The 19,605-nt window shown below is 39.2% G+C and overlaps 1 protein-coding gene across 1 annotated transcript in view; it reads right to left on the reverse strand.

The window, feature by feature from the left end:
* Positions 1-19,605, reverse strand: part of MOXD1 (monooxygenase DBH like 1) — a 47,476-nt gene that overhangs the window by 12,840 nt on the left and 15,031 nt on the right. Inside the window, exons 5-6 of the mRNA XM_057364383.1 lie at positions 3,699-3,878; positions 1,313-1,415 (exon numbers count right to left, since the gene is read on the reverse strand). Coding sequence (XP_057220366.1) covers positions 1,313-1,415; positions 3,699-3,878 — 283 coding nt within the window. The remainder of the gene's footprint in view (positions 1-1,312; positions 1,416-3,698; positions 3,879-19,605) is intronic.

The following is a 19,605-nucleotide window of genomic DNA, read 5'->3' on the forward strand; positions in this document are numbered from 1 at the left end:
TAAGATKCTTCCTAGGGACCTATATTAGTCTTCTGAGAGACATAACAGACATAGCAGTGCCTGAAGCCAAATTTTACATCAATATGATATCAGCAGTGTATTTTAAGATAAGCAGGGGGACAGAGCAGGGACTGCTACCCTGTCACTAAAATACCTAAGACGGAGTATTGCATATAATTATTAAGGAACAAAAGATATGAACTATGCATAGACAACTAAGAGAATGGAAATAAGCCATGAGACATTCTGCAACATACCAATCATGACATTTAAGGTGATATATCCTGTCCTTCAACATCCCAACTTTTGCATTCGGGAATTCATATTCATTCCCTTTCTGGAAATATTTGTACAATCTCATCAACTTGAATTTTTGTTTTGTGTTATTTCTGCTTCAAGCTTGTTTCTAACAYCTAAATGTCAGACACTCTTAGGGCATGTCAGAGTTTCTGATAAACAATCTCAAAAGAGGCCACCTTTCAAATGAAAAGTGAATGTTAAGGACTATAAAACCAGAAATAGTGAAAACAATCCTTGTTAAACTAAAAAATGTTTGAACTCTTCTTAACTGGGAGCCGAGGCTGACTCCCAATCTGAGTCACTTAGGAAAACATTACCCCAGGTCACGACRTGAGGGAAACAGTGCAGCCTTTCACCACAACACTCAAAGAGGGAAAATGCAGGTGCCAAAACACACAAATGAAGGTGACCCAGTGGCAGGTTTGSTGTTGTGTCAGGAGAACTCATTTGTCCCCACCCATGGGGAAGCAGATGGAGCACCCAGGTCTCCTCTCTCACGCTCTTGGCACAACCTATACTGTGTATTTTGCCAGGCAGGAGGAAAAGCATTTACAAACACCCAGCTCTGCCTACGCTGCCTGAATTCTCCCAGGTCTTTCAAGACTGTCCCAGCTGGGCAAAACTGTTCTTATTGCTTAAAAGGAAACAAAACATTACTGATTTCCAGCTTTTTATATAYGTTGCTTCAACTAAACCAACACTATCATGTAGCACAGTCAATTAAAACAAAAGGATGAACTCAGGAACAAAATCAGACACAGTTTTTCAGCATGTGTGTTTACTTCAACTTCAGAAACTGCCCACAGTTTAGGTAGATTTTTGTTTAAAAAAATACTGCAAAAAAAATTTTGAGGGCAGTGGGAAAAACACTGTGAACTAGGAATTATTKATCAGGGAAAAATAACCCTCAGCTTTTTATTTGCTCTGTTGGCCCTGCAGTGCAGGGATGAGCACTTGTGTCCAGTGTACCCTTTCCAGTCTTGCATGTTTTAAAGCATGTGAGGCTACAAACCTTCAGTGTATGATGGATTGTCATAGTGCACCTCCATAAGGACAAATAGGGGGTCAGCTGCTGTGCCAATGGATAAACCAACATGAGGAGGGTAGGTGAAGCCCTGGAAATCAATACACAGAGTGATCAACCCAGAGTTATGTTTTTTTGTCATAGTTATGAGTTAATTTCTCTTTTTAAATACAATGACTTCTTCTTGCAATTACATAATCATGGAATAATCATGGAATATAATCATATTAATAAMAAAAWTTGCAAATATAACTTCTTTTACAGYTTTYTGAACKTGACATTGTGATAAAATATACTTATTATATACACAATAAACTAAATAAATATGTCAAAATAAACTAGTGGATCCCATGTTTCCTGGAGGAAAAGGCTCTGAGCAAACTTGTCTAACCTCACCTCTGACCCTGCTTTGAGTAGGAGTCTGGATTAGAGACTTCCYGAGGTCCCTTCCAACCTGCATTATCCTGTGATCTTATGATTATTTATTCTGTATTTATTTGAGCAGAAAAAGGAGAATTCTATTTAAAATGCATAAACATTGCATCATCAAGCACTTAATCTGACAATAAAACCCTTATGAAGAAGTGAATCAACATTTTAAATGYTCTCAGTTTCTAAAAGCAGTAATTTCCAGGGAATACTGAGGTTGCATGTAATTAACTTGCTTTTTATGCACAAATAACTGTATTCAAAGTAGAACTATTTGAACAATAAAGGCAATCTTCATGGCTACACTTCCATTAGCAAGCCCATAGTGCAAAAGAAGTAGCTCTGTACAACTTGTGCTGGACCCACTGCCCCCAAATGATGCTCCTTTGGACAAGCTCTCGTCAGGTCCCATGCACTGAACCCCATTTATTGCTGAAGATGCTGGGTTCACCCTACACATTTAGTTTAACTTCTTTCCAGAATGGGCTGTGCAAATTCTCAAACCACTCATGATGATCAACGAATCTTTGTGAGTGGGGGTAACTGGGAGATTTATTTAAAAAGATCACTCCTGATTCAAGCCAAAATGCCAGTATCTCATAAGTGAGCTCATTTACCAAAGTCCCTTTAATTGGAATTGACCAGCACCATTTTATAGTATATAGCTAATATTCTAATAAGCAATTTGACATTCTAACTTTCTGAAATGTGCAATTTGAGATTTCAACTTTCTAATGCTTGATGGACGCTAGTGAATTAACTGTAGTATATAGTAAAAAATATTATCACCTTCATTCTACATAAGGATAAACTGAAGTTAGTGAAGTGGGTACTTGGGCAAACCTGGACATAACCCAGATCTGTCAGATTCCTCTCCACAGATCTTTAACAGCAGGATCATCCTTGCAAAAGCCTCCACAGGGCTTGTCAAATGATGACTTATTTATATGGTTTTAAATTTCACTTAGATTAAGACAGTTGAAAGTACAAATACTAGGTCAGAGCATAGCTGATGGCAAGAATGCACAAAGCATGCACCAGGGAAACTGCTCGTAGTGGATTAAACTTCTTTTGATGGGTCCATGTAGCAACTCTTGCTGCCTCACGCTGCAGCATTTGCGGATGGTTTTGGACTGCAGGCTGGCAAACAAAGGTTCCAGAAGCAATCATCACCCCAGTCCTTCTCTGTGCCCAAACCATTGTTTGGCTGGGCACACAGTGAATCAAGGGGGTAAAGGGATGGGATCCTTCTGGCAGTCATGCTGTGTTATGTCAGCTGAAAGCATTAACTGYGAAATAAGCTGAAAACACAGCCTGGGGTGAGCATGGCATCAGAGCCTGTACTTTCCATAGATATGCCCCACTGCCATAAGCAAAGTGTCCTTATGCTGGCTCTGCACTGAACAGKATCTCTCCTACATTGAAATTATGTCTCTTTGGGCTGGGTAGGAAACTTCAGAATATGCCTGGATGGGGCAGCAGTGAAACTGGGTCCTGGTGAAGCACTAAATTAAATTTATGTATARCAGTCGTGCCTCTGTGTCTTTTATGAAGTTACCTATAGACACTGCTTTTCTTTGTCATTCTCCACAGGTAGCAGATGCTGGTCATTGCTGGAGGCACTRTATTTCCACATCAGATGGGACAAGCTGATACAGTGACAGATTTCCATGCTCCAGAGCCATCTTTCTCCCCTAAGGTATCAATTCCCTCTATACTATTTTCRTTACTTTTGGCTTGTCACCCAGAATGACCACTGGATTGCACACTTGAATGGCCAATAAGAGGTTGAGGACTTACTGATGGGGATTTTAGGGATTGTGATCCTGTACCCTAAAAACAGCCAGATTAAGTAATCACTAATATACTAGGAAGAAACTTCACAATCATACCCACCCTCACAAAGCCCCATTGATGAACCACCAGAGTCAGACATCCATCCTACCTCTCCTCCAATGGCCCAGGCAAAAATGACCGTCTCACACGTGAGAAAGGAGTCTGGCATGTTGGGGTGGTAACACTCATGCCCATAGTCCAGCACGCTGTCATTCAAGTTGCTGCTGCACTGGTAGAGCAGGATATGGTGCACCAGGTTCTCGTGGCCTTTCTGGATCAATGGCTCAACCTATCAATGGTAAAATTGAAAGAAAAACCATATTGCAATGTGTCAATATGACTATTTCATTACAGATACGAGGATAGGACTAAAAATGCTATGGTACTTTTATTGTAAAAGAGAAGATTTTATGCCAGACTGTAGTTAGCTGAGATGTGAATTCAGCACTGCAAAATCAGGGAATGAAGTTTCCAAAAATTTCATTTTGCCCAAGTGCATCAATGGGGACAGGAAAAAAGTTCTGCATCTGGACAAAAACAAAACTTGTTACAGTCTTGCTTGTTCACTCTTCTCCCATCCTAGTCTTGCACTGTCACATGTTTTTGTCCATGCCAATCTTGTTTAGCCACATTCCAGCAGAAAGGGGATATAAGGAAAGTCTGTTCTGCTGAACCAGCCTGGTGGCTGAACGACTGAGTTTTTCAACCCTGTTTCTGCTTCTGTTGTACTATTTCAAATTACAGCTGCCCACAGCTTCTGTATATCTAGGGTGAGCCTAGAGGTATACCCCACATTCCTCAGCATCTCAAAATGGACTTTCAAATTTTTTTGACATCTACAAGAAATTAGAATTTTTTTTTTTTTTTCAGTCTGCTCATTTGTAAAGACTTTATTAACATGAAGTCACTCTTGAGAGGTTGGGTGCTGCAGCCTRATTATGGCAGTGATGAGCTGGAGGGCCTCTCAGTGGTGCTCTGGTGCCTCCAGTATAATTAGAACACAGAACTTCAGCGTAGGCTAGAATTATTTAATTCCCATGTAAGCGTTCACTCTCTGAATGGATGATGTTAAATCAACTCTGTCAGAGATGACGTCCCTGGGGCAAACATGAATACTTCTGAAAAAAATTACTTTGCTTTTCAGAAAGATCGTATCCCACAAAATATCAGCATATGGAAAAGGGTATCAAAATGAAAGGAATTTCCCCCTTGCTTTTTGTCATTTTCCCTTTGCTTTGTCATTAGACTGAATGACAAAGATTCAGAAAAACATTTCAGCTTGATGTTCCTTCGTCCCTCTGCTCCATTATAAACCTTATCCAAGTATTGCAGAACCCAAACACATAACATGGCAGCTCATATATTCAATACCAAGGTGTACCTATAGAATTTTGAAGCTTTACATACAGTATAGGTTAGCCAAGGAAATGGTTATGGGAATGTTTTCCCCATATCTACCAAGAGAAAAAGAGAACTTTTGTCCCAACATGTGATAGTTGTGCCTGCTGCTATGAGATCCCAGCACCCGCTGTGCTTACAATCACTACTTCAAAACCAGCTTCCCTTCAAAACAATGGGACATCACCAAAATTAGAAACTCACATCCTGTCATCGGTTTTTAGTGTCAGTTACCTAAACAATTACAGCACTTCAAAAAACAGTTTTGGTCGGCTTTCATAAGAGAAGGAAAAAAATAACAAAAACTAGAGCAAATCCTTAAACATCTTTGCATGCATCTTGTAGGAAAACTTACATTCTTCAGATGCAGAAACAAATAATGAAGAGCAGCAGTGAAGTTATGCTTTTCACACATTTTTAATACAACTTGGTTAAAGAGAAATTCCTTTTTCTCCTTTTAAATAGCATATAAATAAAAGAAAAAAAAAAAGGCAAGAAAATATTACAGTGGTCAAAATGCTGTTAAAAAGTCTTGGGAAAATCTCATTAATCCTGAATTTTTTAGAAACATATGGAAATATTTAAATGGCCAGTTCCCTAAGGCTCACATCATTATTTCTAAATGAAACAMGAGAAGGAAGAAGACCAGAGCCCTTARATACTTCTCTGATCTGAAGAATAACTAACTGTATTTACTTACTAGAATAACTTCAGCAGGAAAGAAAATTTTAAAATACAATCCCATACTATGTTGCAATGATTAACTGGAGCAGGGATCTAAAGGTGCCATTCTGCATCCCAGGTGAGYGCTGCCCTATTTACTCAGCTATTAGTTATTTTAGCTTATAGAACAGGTTTGTTCTTTAGGCTGCCTCACATTTTTTCTCTTTCCACAAAGAACATGTGGATGGACTACTTTGCTCCAAAACCAAAAAAAATCCGAAACCTTTTTTTTTTTTTTCTCAAAAAAACAAAATTCATGTTTTCTGGCCAGCCTTACAAGTAATGATGAACAACCAAGTTTCTCAAATAACGGACCAAATTCAGGAAATTATTAATGCATTTAAAAGGGCACATAAGTAGCCCTAGGTGCAAAATTAGTTGCTAAAGCAGGTATCTATAATTAAGTATCTAGACCAGGGTGGCCTGATTACCAGAGTGCTTGCAACCTCATTGAATGATAACAATTTTCAAAGCTCTACTTTTCCTGGTCTCCAGCCACCATGATAGTGGACCAGGCCTGATGAGTCACCATGACTGTTTTGTTAGTTTGTACAACTTTTAGAAAACTTATGGAAAGATAGTAATCAGATGCGGCACATTAGGGCAAATGACTGAAATATACCAAAAAAAAGTGATAGAAATTTCACAGTACATAACAGTCATTAAACTCTGCAGATTTAAGTCAACAGCTAATTTTTATTTGKATTCTTATTTGTACATAGCCTTGTTTACTCAAGTCTCTTACTACAAGGGGACTCTGAAACAACACTTTGAGCCAAGCAATTAGATAAGCCAAAACAGTAATTTAGATGGGTTGCAGTGAAAATGGGAATCTACTTTTCCTTTTCAATAATTATGAAGAAAGCTGTGTATTGAAATGTATTTCCTTCCTCTGTCCTCACCAATTCCTACCAACCTCTAGCCAAAGAAGACAAAAGAGTGAAAGGAGACTAAAAAGGAATATGCATATAACTACCTATTTTCCCCATTTTACCTCATTCTTTGAGGTTCATCTGTGGAATTTTCACTGTTGCTGACATGCAAGGAAGACCCAGCTGTCAGGGTTCATCTCTTTGCTGTGTTGTGAATAAGCCTGCAGAGATACTGCACCACTGGGCACCTCCATGACTTCTTCCCCTGCAGGCAAAGTGCATTTTCTGCTTGACATTTCCTAACTGCCAGAGGCATGGAGAACAACAGCCCTATATCCACCCTRYATCAAAGTGCCCAAAGTGTTTGGGATTGCAAAACGTAAGTGCATGCAGCAAGACACAACCTCTCCTGTTTTCCATGAAACCTGACAGATGTTCATGGTTTATTATTCATGATCATTTGCTTTATGAGTGCTTTTGCGTCCTCCTCTCCACCCTTCTTGAAAGCTTGGGCAAAAAGTCTTTCAAASTGACATGCATGAACCTATCTGACTCCCACTGACAGAGGTAAAATATCTTAGATGGACTATGAACCCCCAGCACTTCAAATCAGGGCTCCCAAGGAAGGAGGTATTTAAAATACACCACATTCRAATATTAATGATGGATGGCACTGCCTTCTGCAACCGAAAGTAGGGTTGGTGCTTGGTTGGTATCCATCAGGCAGGCTGAGAGGTTTCACAGAGCTCCTCTCATAGAATTGAATCTCTCAGCACTTGYGAAAATGCTGAATTTTAAAAAATATAAAATAAAAAATTTTCTGGTCATTATAACACTGCATCAGATGGGATGTATGCTGTTCACCTCTCRTTTTAACAGAAGCCCTGTTTTAGTCAACAAGCTGACATCACACGAACAAAGGAAATGTTTGTATCTGCCAGAGCTGGCTTACTCTGCTTCCAAGTTTTCTTCCTGTTGTCTCTATTTCCTATTATTGCTTTATCTATTGCACAAACTGAACATTGTCATTTGTTTTGGGGTCTTCTTCCTTAAAAAAACAAGCCAAAATTTTAACAAAACAGAGCCCTGCATCTCAAGCTGATCATAAGTAGGGTCAAGATACTAATGTGTGATGTTTTAAACAGGAGCAAAATGCAAACAACTCAAGTGGTCCATGAAGTTAGATTTCCTACAAGTTAAAAGCATATTCAGAAACTTGGAAATCTTTTTTGCTTATTCTTGTTTTTCTGCCTTTTCCTTTGCTCTGATTTCTTTGTTAACAAACATGGTTTGTTCTTTATGCCTGCTTGTGCACATTAGGAGAGCTAGTCACACATACCCATTGTGTCCTTATTTGGAAAATATGGCCCACTAAATGTCAGCAAACAAAAACCTGACTTTATTTTTATATATGCAAGTGGCAACAGGTTTCTGACCTGTCTGCAGCAATGTTTCTTCACTAAAACGCCAATTAAATTTATTTTTTTCTGGCTCAAACAGGTAGCTCCAACTTAATCATGCGTTTTAAAGACATGATGGCACGGTATATTGCTATGCAGATTCTGAGTAAGGCCACATCCTTACACAACACCTCATCTCTGGGAAGGAAATGCAATTATTTCATCTCAAAACAGAGAGYAGAAAATTTATTTTTATACCATACCAGCACTGCTGCATTTGGGAGAGTTTMTAGCCTGTGGTTGATTAATTCATTTATATGAGTTTGCCAGGCMTCTAATTCACTGAGACCAAAAAGTGATGGCTGTGAAACTGAGTACTGGCTGAGTTCACTTAAGGATTTTTGCAGCAGAAGAACAAGTCATAGGGTTTCTACTTTCTGTACTCCTCATCACAGATTAGTTTGGTCTTTGTATGCACTTCTTTTGAAAATGGGTACCATGCACACATTGAAAATTATCTGACTTAGAAAACTTTTTGAAAGGTTCACATGATTTCTTCTCATTAGGATTCATCGAGATTTTTCCTGATTTCTTTTTTAAGTGCGATTGTGACATGATCAAAGATTTATATAAAACATCACTTTTAGTGTTTTACATTTTTCTTCAGAAAAGCAAATACTTACAATATTAGGCTTTATAAATTTGYGTCTTTTTCAGAAAAAAAATCCATATTTTCCAGAAAAAAAGTCTCAGCAATATGGCTCTATTTTCCTATAAATATTCTGAAAGAAAACCACACCAATCATTTGCTGCCTAACACTGCTTCTTGCACACAGGCAGAGATGTGCTGGGCAAAAACCCAAGAGCTGGAAACACGCCTCTAAGCTGGGGTAGAGGTTGAAGTCCATGACTCCAGGGCAGACCATGATTTTAAAACTAACATCCTAACAGCTCTCTCATGTAGCAGAAAAGCCTGCCTGCTCCAGTGTCACATCTGGGACACTGATCTGCTGCAGACTTTCAGCCCAGAGTTAAGGCATTCCGGGGTCAGGCATTCAGGGGTCCTGCCCATGCCACCACCCTACCCTGTCTGTCAGAAAGCATTAAATTAATGCCACAGAATAGTTAGAGCTGAAAGAGAAAATTCCAGTGCTCAGCTGGCTGCAGCCTAGCATGGGCTAGCTGCTGTAATCTTTCCTGAGATCATTCGCACGTACAGAGCTTAGTGCCCCTTTCTGTTTTCCTCACTGTACAATCCAGATCCTAAATTACATCATCACCACTAAAAAATATCTTAAAAGCACTCTCTATTCCAAATAGTTCTGAGTTTTTACTGTGACACTTAGAAAGGTGTATATTTTGGTGAGTTAATTGCAGGAAGCAGAGCTTTCTGGCTCCCTCATGGTCATCAGAGATTATTACATCTGAGGTACAACAGGGAGCATTACTGCTCAACTTGAATTGTCCTTCAAAGGTAAAAGTGTTAACCTAAATTATCCTCATACACATTTTTCACATCTTCCAGCTGGAGAAAAGTACAACCTGTGCRTTTAGTCACAGCTCTTGATTTTTGTATTTAAATCAAAAAAAGAGATGTAGTCAAGAAAAAGGCCCAGACAACAGAAACCACCCCTTCCCCTAATCTTATAATGTGATTAGGCAAGGTTTCCTGGAGGATGGAAATTTTCCAGACCAAAACATTGATGCAGCTTAAGGCATTTAAATTTGCATGATGTATACTTAATATGTATGGATGTTTTGGGTTTTTTCCAAAGTTTTTTCAAATCCAAAGTGAGATTCAAACACCAGACACAATTTTAATTTGAAACAAACAGTATTGTCTGATTGATTGATTGATTGATTGATTGATTGATTGATTGACTGACTGAAGATGTATTGCTGGCATTTGGGCTTAAGTGGTTTTGGGTGTATTTTGAAATGCAGAACAAAAATTCTAACATCACTGAGGAGGAAAGGTCCTTATCATGTGAATGGAAAATTTTATTCAATGTACAGATATTTCCCGTTCTTGGTGTAAAGGAAGAATTTATCTACTCTGTGGCTGCGTTGTTCAACGAAGACTCTTATTTAGGTGTCATTAGTATACTGCAACAAGAAGCAATTACCATAACTCTGTTTTAAGCTCCAGCATTTTTARTGGAAAAGAATATGTACTTTCAGGTAAAAGTTAACTGTTGCTGTGCTTTTATCTTGGAGAGAAGGTTTTATATCTCATTTACATAAATCCACCAAGCCCCATATAGTACTACTAATAATCACACTGTACATCCAGAATTTTCTGCAGGCCACTGTGCAGCACAACTTAAATATTCTAATTAAGAAAGAGGAATCAAAAAAAACATAATAAACAATAAACTCAAACATTTAAAAATTAGATTTMAGGATGGGTTTAGGGCTTCATGTTCTCTCAGCCATCAAATCMATTTTGAACTTCCTATTGCTAATTAATCGCCTGGATCTCTGCCACTCCTAAGGAGTTTCAGACTTTAAACATTTAAGAGTAACTTGGACTAAATCCCAAAAAGTACACCTCAAAGAAATGCCAATAAAATATTGTTTCTGCCTGACGTATGACTGAAGATTTAAGATAGCATTTAGAAACAGTTAAAAAGTATAACCCTGAGGAGCATCTCATAAAAAGCTCAGGTCAAGTGAAAACACRTTTAATTTGGTTCTGCTCCCTGGCAAAACACTCGTTGTGCTCCTAAGTAGCAGAGCCACTGGCAGAGGGGCTGCGGTCTCCAGGATGGCCACAGCCTCTCAGCACAGCTGACACACTACAAGCAGAATTAATTGGCTTTAATCATGAACATCATTGCTTCCTTGTGAAAACAATATTGTAATAACAGAATACGTAACTAAATATGTAACAAAATATGTTTCAGATCTCAAGCCAAAATGAGTAGCCTATAAAGGGTTTATATTTATTCAAGAGGAACATATAATTTGAATCATTTAAGTCAGTGAAGGTACTTCTCTRTTCACGGAATCATCATTCTTGCACAGCAATGTTTATTTCTTTGAGGTGGCAGTTGAAGAGGTTTTAATTCTGTTGTAGAACTGCAAAAACATTCCCCTCAATCAAACAACATTGCACTTTTTCTCCTGCTTGGGAGTGAACGCACAGCTTTGCCTGGAGACAGAACACAGGAGAATTTACCGCGAGTCCCTTTCTTGGTTTGCACATGCAGAAGTTTACTACCAGGACACACATTTTCTGAAAATGACATGCTGGCTTCTGTGAAGGGCCACCAAAAGGGAACACACATAATAGAGACCTTGGGCATTCGGATACTGACCTCCCAGAGGAGCCACCGACCTGCACACCCTGGCAGCTACAGTTTGAAGGGAAAGCARGGGATAAAAACAGCACAAGGCTCATGATTTTGACATGACACAGCCTACAGAACAGGTCTCAGKAACTGTTGCCCAAAACTTTCTAAAAATTTATATTTACAGGGTTAATATACAAATATAAAAGGGCTTAYAAATTAAGGAATGATCACATTAACACTATTGCCACATTTTCTCACCCACAGTCAGATTCCGATACCATTCTACAGGACTTCAGTACCCATCAGCACATGCAGGAAATCGCACAACAAGGGCTATTTTCAGATGACATCATTCTTTTAAAGTGTGTATAAAAATTATACTATAGCGATTCTCTAGAAACCAAAACTGTGATTGGCACTTCATAAAACAGAAAGACAGTTTCAGTCCCAGCAACTTAARACATAATAATGGAAACTGAAATGAAGGGATGCAAAAAGGAGAGTGAAGAGCATTAACTTGTAGTTTATAATAATTTGTTTAGGTGTTTAGTTTTTCCTAGGTGTAGGGGTTTTGGGACTGGGGGCTTTGGTTTGTGTATTTCAGTCCAAGATATAAATTATTTCCATACCAGGTAAAACGTCAGTCTTGGTGCAAAGAGAAATTATTCATCATCTGCCTGTGTGGATTCTGATGTTATCTATGTGTAGTTGTTTGACCTTGACTGGMTGCCAGGATTCCACCAAAACCACTCTATCACTGCCCTCCACAAATGGGACAGGGGAGAGAAAATATAATGAAGGTTCCTGAGTTGAGAGAAGAACTGGGAGAGATCACTCACTGAATTCCAACTTGGGAGAAATGGACTTAGCTTGGGGATATGAATGGAATTTATTACTAAAAAAATCGGAGCAGGGCACCACCTTTTCCCTGCTCCTCCCTCTTTCCCAAGCTCTATCTCCTGCCCCAGCAGTGCAGGAAGATGGGGAATGGGRGTTGTGGTCAGTTCAYCACTTTGTTTCTGCTACTGCTCAGGGAGATGAGTCTTTCCTCTGCTCCAGCATGRGGTCCCTGCCAGGAATGACAGTCMTCCATGAGCTTCTCCAATGTGAGTCCACCTCCATGAACTGCTCCAGTGTGGGTCACTTTTCCACAGGGTGCAGTCCTTTAAGGACAGGCTGCTCCACAGGCTGACAAATCCTATCAGGAAACCTGCTCCAGGATGAGCTCATCTCTCCATGACTCTGCAGGAGCCTGCCAGGAGCCTGCTCCAGCACGGGTTTTTTCATGGGGTCACAGCTTTCTCTCAGGCATCCACCTGATCCAGCATGGGCTCCTTCACAGGCTGTGGGTGGATCTCTGCTTCCCCATGGATCTCCATGGGCTGCAGGGGCATAGCTGCCTCWGTATGGTCTGCACCACGTGCTGCAGGAGAATCTCAGCTCCAGTACCTGAAGCATCTCCTCCCCCTCCTTCTCCACTGGCCTTGGAATTTGAATAATTGTCCCTCTTGGATGCTCTCACTCTGCTGTTCGCTGGCCACAATTACATCTGCACAGTAACTCTTCTTCTTCTTAAATCTGTTATAACAGAGGCATTTCCACCATTCCTGATTGGCCCAGCCTTGGCCAGTGGCAAGTCCATCCTGGCGTTACCTGGCATTGGCTCTGCTGGACATGGAGAAGCCTCTGTCAGCTTCTCACAAAACCCACCCCTGTAGGCCCCCTGCTACCAAAAATAGCCCACAAAAACCCAAAACAGTCTGCTATGTGTGGACATGGGGAGAAGCATTGTCTGATCATTGTCCATCTACTTTCCCACTGTCATTAATGTGGAGACAATKAATTTATGTTCTGGACATAGTTGCAACTACAGCGCATTGCACATGGAAGCAAAGATGGAATCATAACATCACTTTCTGAAAACTACTCCCAATAGCTAATGCTGGGATTGCAGAGTGAAAGGTTGGTACTGAAGGGAAGACTTCAAGTAGATCAGAAAAGAAAGTTCTTCTTCATTAAAATACCACTGGAGCAATTTAATTTGCCCTATAGAAAATTTGCTTMAGATGCTGTACAATGAGATTTGTCTGAAATAGGAGGCTGATCTTCAGAAAAAATGCCAAGATGCTAGCAGGACCAAGCTAGGTTTGTTCTGTGATCCATCCACACAAGCCCTATCGAGAGATTTTACTACCTATGAGCCTGCTGCTCTGCTATTTGCACAGAAGATGCTTCATAACTGCTCRTCTAAGGCCCAATGCTGCTCTGAAGTGTTTTGTCGCCTGCTACGATAAGAAGTGTAGGGTGTTTTACTGTGGAAAATCTTCTTATCTTTTCAGTGCATCACGTAGTCACAGGCATACTTTAAAATCACGTACAAAGCAAAGAATGGGGAAGAAAAAATAAAGACATGGCACAAGACAAAATGGTGTTAATCAATATGAGTGCTCTCCTGAAGATCACCCTACTTCATCCTCTGAGGTGAAACTCAGAGATCTTCAMAAAAATTGTACCTTCCCCTTTTCCATGCTTGCTTTTGGTCATGTTTTAAGTTCAGAYTTCTGTCATCTACTTTTATTTAACCAGAAAATCACATAGCACACATATTTTCCTATTTTTGGCATGGTCAATACATTGCCATAATGCATGGTTGTTGCTTTTATTTAGAAAGCAASAATCAAAGAAAATGGATTAAATTAACTAGAYGTTCAGCTTTTCTGATGAGAGAAATKAAGTAGGTTATTTTTGCATRCCAAGTATGGAATAAATAATGCAGYAATWACTGCAAAATTTAAGCATTCTTATGGTTAAGATACACAAGTGAAATGAAATACTGCAAAACATAAATATATAAGAAACATAAAGTTTGGTGGGACTGTAAAATCTGAGGTTATAGGTAATTTAACTTTTGATCACAGAATGGAATAATATACTAAACAATTTTGCATATGAAATWATTTAGCAGAATCTGAAAGAATAATATATTTCTATTATTTCTTCAGACAGTGCTTGGGAAACTTTTAATTTTCAGCCCATTCAGTTACATGAACCTTCAGCACTGCAAAGCCTAATGGGCCAATTCAGGCTTGCACTGAAGAGCCAGCCCTGCAGATCAAAGGGCAGATAGCTTACAAGCTCTGCAGCGTAAGATGATTGTTTGGTTGCCAATCTAATTTACTGAGGCTGAAATTGCCTTGTAGGGGAACTCATGGGAAAATACAGAACATTTGTTTATGTCAGGCTGCATGATGCAATTTGCTGGAGTTATCACATTTAGCAAAATGTAAAAGTTCAGGCCAGAGAGTAACAAGCAGTTACTGTCTGGTATTGCTCAAGTTAAAAATCAGTGCCCTCATTTAGGTACTGGAAGCTACAGGCTGCCCTTCTGGCTTCCAATCAATCAGGCTCTTAAACTGGAGTCCCTTTGTATTTTCACACTGGGKTCTTTGGTATTACTAAAGCATTCCACTGTCAAAAAGCAGAGTTACCCTTGGCAACAAGTTTTTTGGAGTTTTTACTTCCTTATCAGTTTGCCCTGAAACAGAACATGAAGATTAACTGCTAGCTGCTGGTGTGTTTTAATACAGGCATTTYTTTAATTGAAAAGAGGCTCCCTCTTCTAAAGAGATCAGCAATGGAAAACTTTACTGCTGATATAAAAATATGCCTAGTGTAACACTTCTCAGCTAATGCTAAATAATTAAGGYTTTTTCCAGTTATATGGCTAGCCTAGTCACATCATAAGCTTAGTGCCAGAAAAATTACACAGGGTTGTGGTTGAGAAAAGATCATTTTTCCTAAAGGTAAATAAAAAAAAAACCAAAAGTATTATTTAGCAATTTTTGTTTCTATAACCATATTGTCTCTCCCCTGACCTTTTAGTTGGGATAAGTCTTCCTTGATTCATTCATCTAAAAGTTACTTATTTAATCCAGGCTGGTGGTCTGGGTTCTCTCATACATCAGTGGAGAGAGATTGAACCACACTCATGATGCCTGAGCTCACATGTTTCTGACAACTCCTCTAGGATGATACAAACAGCTAGTTTTGACACTGTAAGGTCARTTAAGCAGCTGGCTCAGACCCATAGAAAAGCCAAGTTAGATGAGAGGAATCCCATCTCTATGGGTGAAAATTTGCCATCTTTAATATGTTGCCCTGGTATTCATGAGTTCTACTGAAAAGATACTGAGTTTTGACCGCATTGCTTAACCCCCAGGWGGGGATTCTTCCCTGTTTCAGCAGAGCTAAACCTGCTCACTCCATTCTCACAAGCAGGTTCAAATCATGGACATGGATCTAAAAAACAATCTGAACTTTTAAGAGCTTACAAAACGCAACTATTATCCTCCTTTATGATTCCAAATGCCCTCTAAAACTGGATGTCCTATTAAAAAGGTTCTCTTACAGGATCAGAAGTATTTTGTGCTCTTGAGTACAGACACATCACAGCCTCTCTGCTGGTATTTCTGACTACACTAGCTTTGAAACAACCTAGGAAGTTTAGAAGGATAGAAAAATTAGTAGTTTTTAGATAAAAGATATGCAGGTAGAGCTAAGTGACCTTGCTACCCAATTTTGGGGTTTATTTTACATAAAATGTTTTTCCTACTCTCAGAGTAAAATTCAGTATTTGACATGTTTTTGACTTAGGGATTATTACTAATCAAGCCTGGGAAATAACTTTTCCTGAGGAAAACACATTGTATTTAAAAGAAATTAAGAAAACCTAGAGGGAATATTTAGTGTTGSGACTAGCACAGGCACGCTATACACCAAAGCTGAAAAGCCTCACACAAATAGATTATGGCATGTCTGGCACGTAGGATACACATACCAGTCTTTCACCAGTGAATACTGTAAATTTGCAGTTTGCACACAGCATTAAACAATTTGTCAGGTAGAGAGGGAGACCACAGGTGTAGAGGATTCACAGAAAATCTAGAAACAGTGGAAGAATCACTGTCTTAAGGTTTTTAATTGCAGCAGAAAAAAAAGCCAAGCACATGGGAGACCTGAGGTAAATGTGAAGACAGAATAATGAATCYTTAGTAGATGTAGTTATTTGAATAAGCAATACAATTAAACTGAAGTCACAGAAGACATGGAGTATTGAAACCTAAACTAAAGATAGTAATAAAAAAGAGCTGTATCTGTAGAACCRTAAGTAGAAAAAGCAGTTAAGAACAAGCTTTGAATTTAAGAAAGAACTGTATTTGCTGAAACACTAGAAGCATTTCTCACGAATGTGAAACRAGTTCTCACTTTCTTGATGCTGATAAACATCTGCATGATGCTTGCTCACAGTGAGGAGAAAATAAATTCAGCGAATAGGCAGAAAAAAACTAATTATCAGCAAACCTGTCAAAATAGAGAGACTGTCAGCACACACATAACCACACACAGTGACAATCATGAAAATCAGATATCTCAACTGTACAAAAATTATAAGATTTCAAAGAGATCCAGTCTGCCACCACCGAATAACTTTTTTTTTTTTTTTTTTTTTTTTTTTTTTTTTTTTTTTTTTGAATGAGCAAAAAGAAAGAGGCAAACCAGGAAATTTACAATGGGGAGGATGCTGCAGAGACCCCTTTTCAGGCTCCCTGGGATGATCACCTCTGTCTCTGCCAGCCCCGCTCCCAGCCCTGGCACAGCAGTGTCACTGCCTGTGTGGGCTCTCCACWCCCAGGGACCTGCCCTCAGCATGGCTTCAGCAGGGAGATACAAACATTTTCATGCAGAGGTAGGGGTGTGGAATGCCTGTGTGCCTGCTCTAGCAGTGGATCCTACTCTCCCTCCCTCTGACAGGTCCTGCTGGAGTGGAGGTCCATCCTGAGGTGCAGMTGGTGGAACCAGAGAATTTTCTTTAAGAATGCAATTTAAAGGCACATTYGGGACCAGACAGAATAATGACATTTACAGAGAACTGCAAAAATCTTAGCAGGACACAGTCTTAAACCCATAGCCAGAAAGTCTGGGCTAATAAGTGGAATACTCTTTTCTAAAAAACCTACTTCTGAGAAAGCTCCCAGCTAACTTGTGTGTGTGAGAAAAGTGAAAATGCCTGGGGTGGTGAGMCTGAGGCACACAGCACAGCCTGAAGCTCAGAGCAGAACAGGCCAATGCACACGAGCTGCAGGAGGAGTTTGCAGAAAAGGAGCAGAGTGCTCTCCCATGTGARGAGCAGCCAAGCCCACCACTATGGGATCACTGTGGGGCCGTCCTGCAAACTGCTGACTTGAATGCCTGTTACCTCCAAGCAATCCCTTTCATCTGCTCTGCATATATTATTTTCAAAATTTACCTATTACCATTATAATTGGTTCTGCTAACAGAAAACACACTGGGGGCAAAATCAGTGGAAGTTTAACAAATTTTAAAGGAGTCACAATTTAGCCATGTAGGCAGCTTAAAGCTGAGGAGTGATGTAAACCATTAGTCACAAAACCAGCTCAGTGCCTGCTTTTGGTTGTGATCTGGGTAACTATYGTCACTATTATGCCCAGCTATTGAGAAATTGTCTTATTCTGTTTTATTTCTTAGCAGGCATGCTATTATGAGCTGTCTCTCCAGAAGTTCCTGGAGGCATTGGAAACAAGAAGGCATTGTAGGGACATGTMGGAAGACACAATCTCTTCCCTAAGGAAAAAGCTGCAAGAAATGTGAAACAAAAGAAGATTTAACAGAGAAGTCCTAAACCTGGCTGAGTGCCCCTTATTGCAGTGAAGATCTGTTCTCCATCGGTAAATGCAGCATAAAGAGAAATTATTTATCCATGTTCTTATTCTACCTATGAAGTGAACACAAGATTACAGTCTTATCTCTTGCACAATTTGCATGTCATGTAGAGCAGCTTGATCAATGAAAATATGCTGTTTCCCATTACTTGCAATTTCTGGAAAGTAACATCAATAGTATGTAAAGAGAAAGAAAAGACCTAAGGTCTTACATAACTCACCTTTGACTAATTTTGAGATCTCTTACACTAGTTATTTCTTCACCTTCTGCTAACAGAAGAAACTAAAACAGTATTGCAGGTAAACCTTAAGACCCAGGTGCTATCAGTTATCCAGCTGTTGCACCATTAGATTGCATTTACAAAATATATTTGTAAATACTTGAAATATATTCTGGCTTAAAGTATAATTTTTAAATAATGCATCTTCAACAGAAATTTAAAAATCCTTTTCAAGTCAGAATCTGGTATTTGTTAACCAGAGACAATTAAAAGTCTTGGTCTCTAATGRTAGGTCTAATTTTTCCTCCATTTTCTTCATTAAAACATCATGCTTTCCTGATGAAACTGATATTTTGAAAACTACTTTATTACAAAATGCTCAGAGAAATTTTCAAGAAGGAAGGAATGACAGAGAACAGTGGAAGAGTAGGAAAAAAAGTCCTGCTGTGGCTGTTGCACCTACTTGAGACCCCAGACCACCAGCAGATTTACACAGCAGCACAGAAAGCACACGCTGTTGATGGCACACAATGTCCAAAGCGCTGAACTTTGGTTCAGCTTTGGACAAAGCAGGTCAGTGCTCCATAAAATCATACAGGAGCACAGAAATAGGCAAAGCCTGYTCACATGCACACTGCTGAGGCAGGCCAACTATACCACAGACAAATTTTTACCATGTCTACACCTTTTTTCCAGTCTGTAAATATGAGATGTGGAGGTCAGTGTGAAAACTGTGCTACAGAAGGAATCCAGAACCAACACCTATGTAAGTATTTAACTAACACAGACAGTTTGATCAGGCCAAAGGGCTCATCCGCCCTCCCCTTTGTGAAATTCAATCTCTGTTTGCACAGCTAATATCTTCCCCAGTCGCCATAAGCCCCATCCTTTGTGTATCAGTAGGCTTTAGGAAATGTTTAATCAGTTTGCAAGAGCACATAGATACAATTCCACAACAACCCTCTATGTGGCATCTAAAAAAGTCACTTACATGAAAACCTAAGTTGTGCCCTTGAAAAGAAAGGCTAAGGAAGTGCTCCAACTTCAATTTACCTCTTTCTGCTTTCATTTTACTCGCTCTAAACATTTTTTAAGAAAAATATGAGATTTTCTTGTTTTTTCAAAGATGGAAAACCACCGAGGATTCTACTCTAATTTTTAACTTCATAAAAAATACGCTTGTTTGAAAATACAATTTCTAAAATGTTTATATTCTTTATAAATTATTGTAAAAATACAGAATATAAAACTATTCTGAAAAAATTAGTCAGTGTATTTCTGAGCTAAAATCTTGCTTTAGTTTCAACCAATCACAATTTTTTTAAAGACTGAGCAACTGTATGTGCAGTCGGACAAAGCATTTAGA

Source organism: Malurus melanocephalus, unplaced genomic scaffold, assembly GCF_030028575.1.
Source record: "Malurus melanocephalus ecotype Western Australia unplaced genomic scaffold, MMel_1.1 scaffold_38, whole genome shotgun sequence".
Taxonomy (NCBI): domain Eukaryota; kingdom Metazoa; phylum Chordata; class Aves; order Passeriformes; family Maluridae; genus Malurus; species Malurus melanocephalus.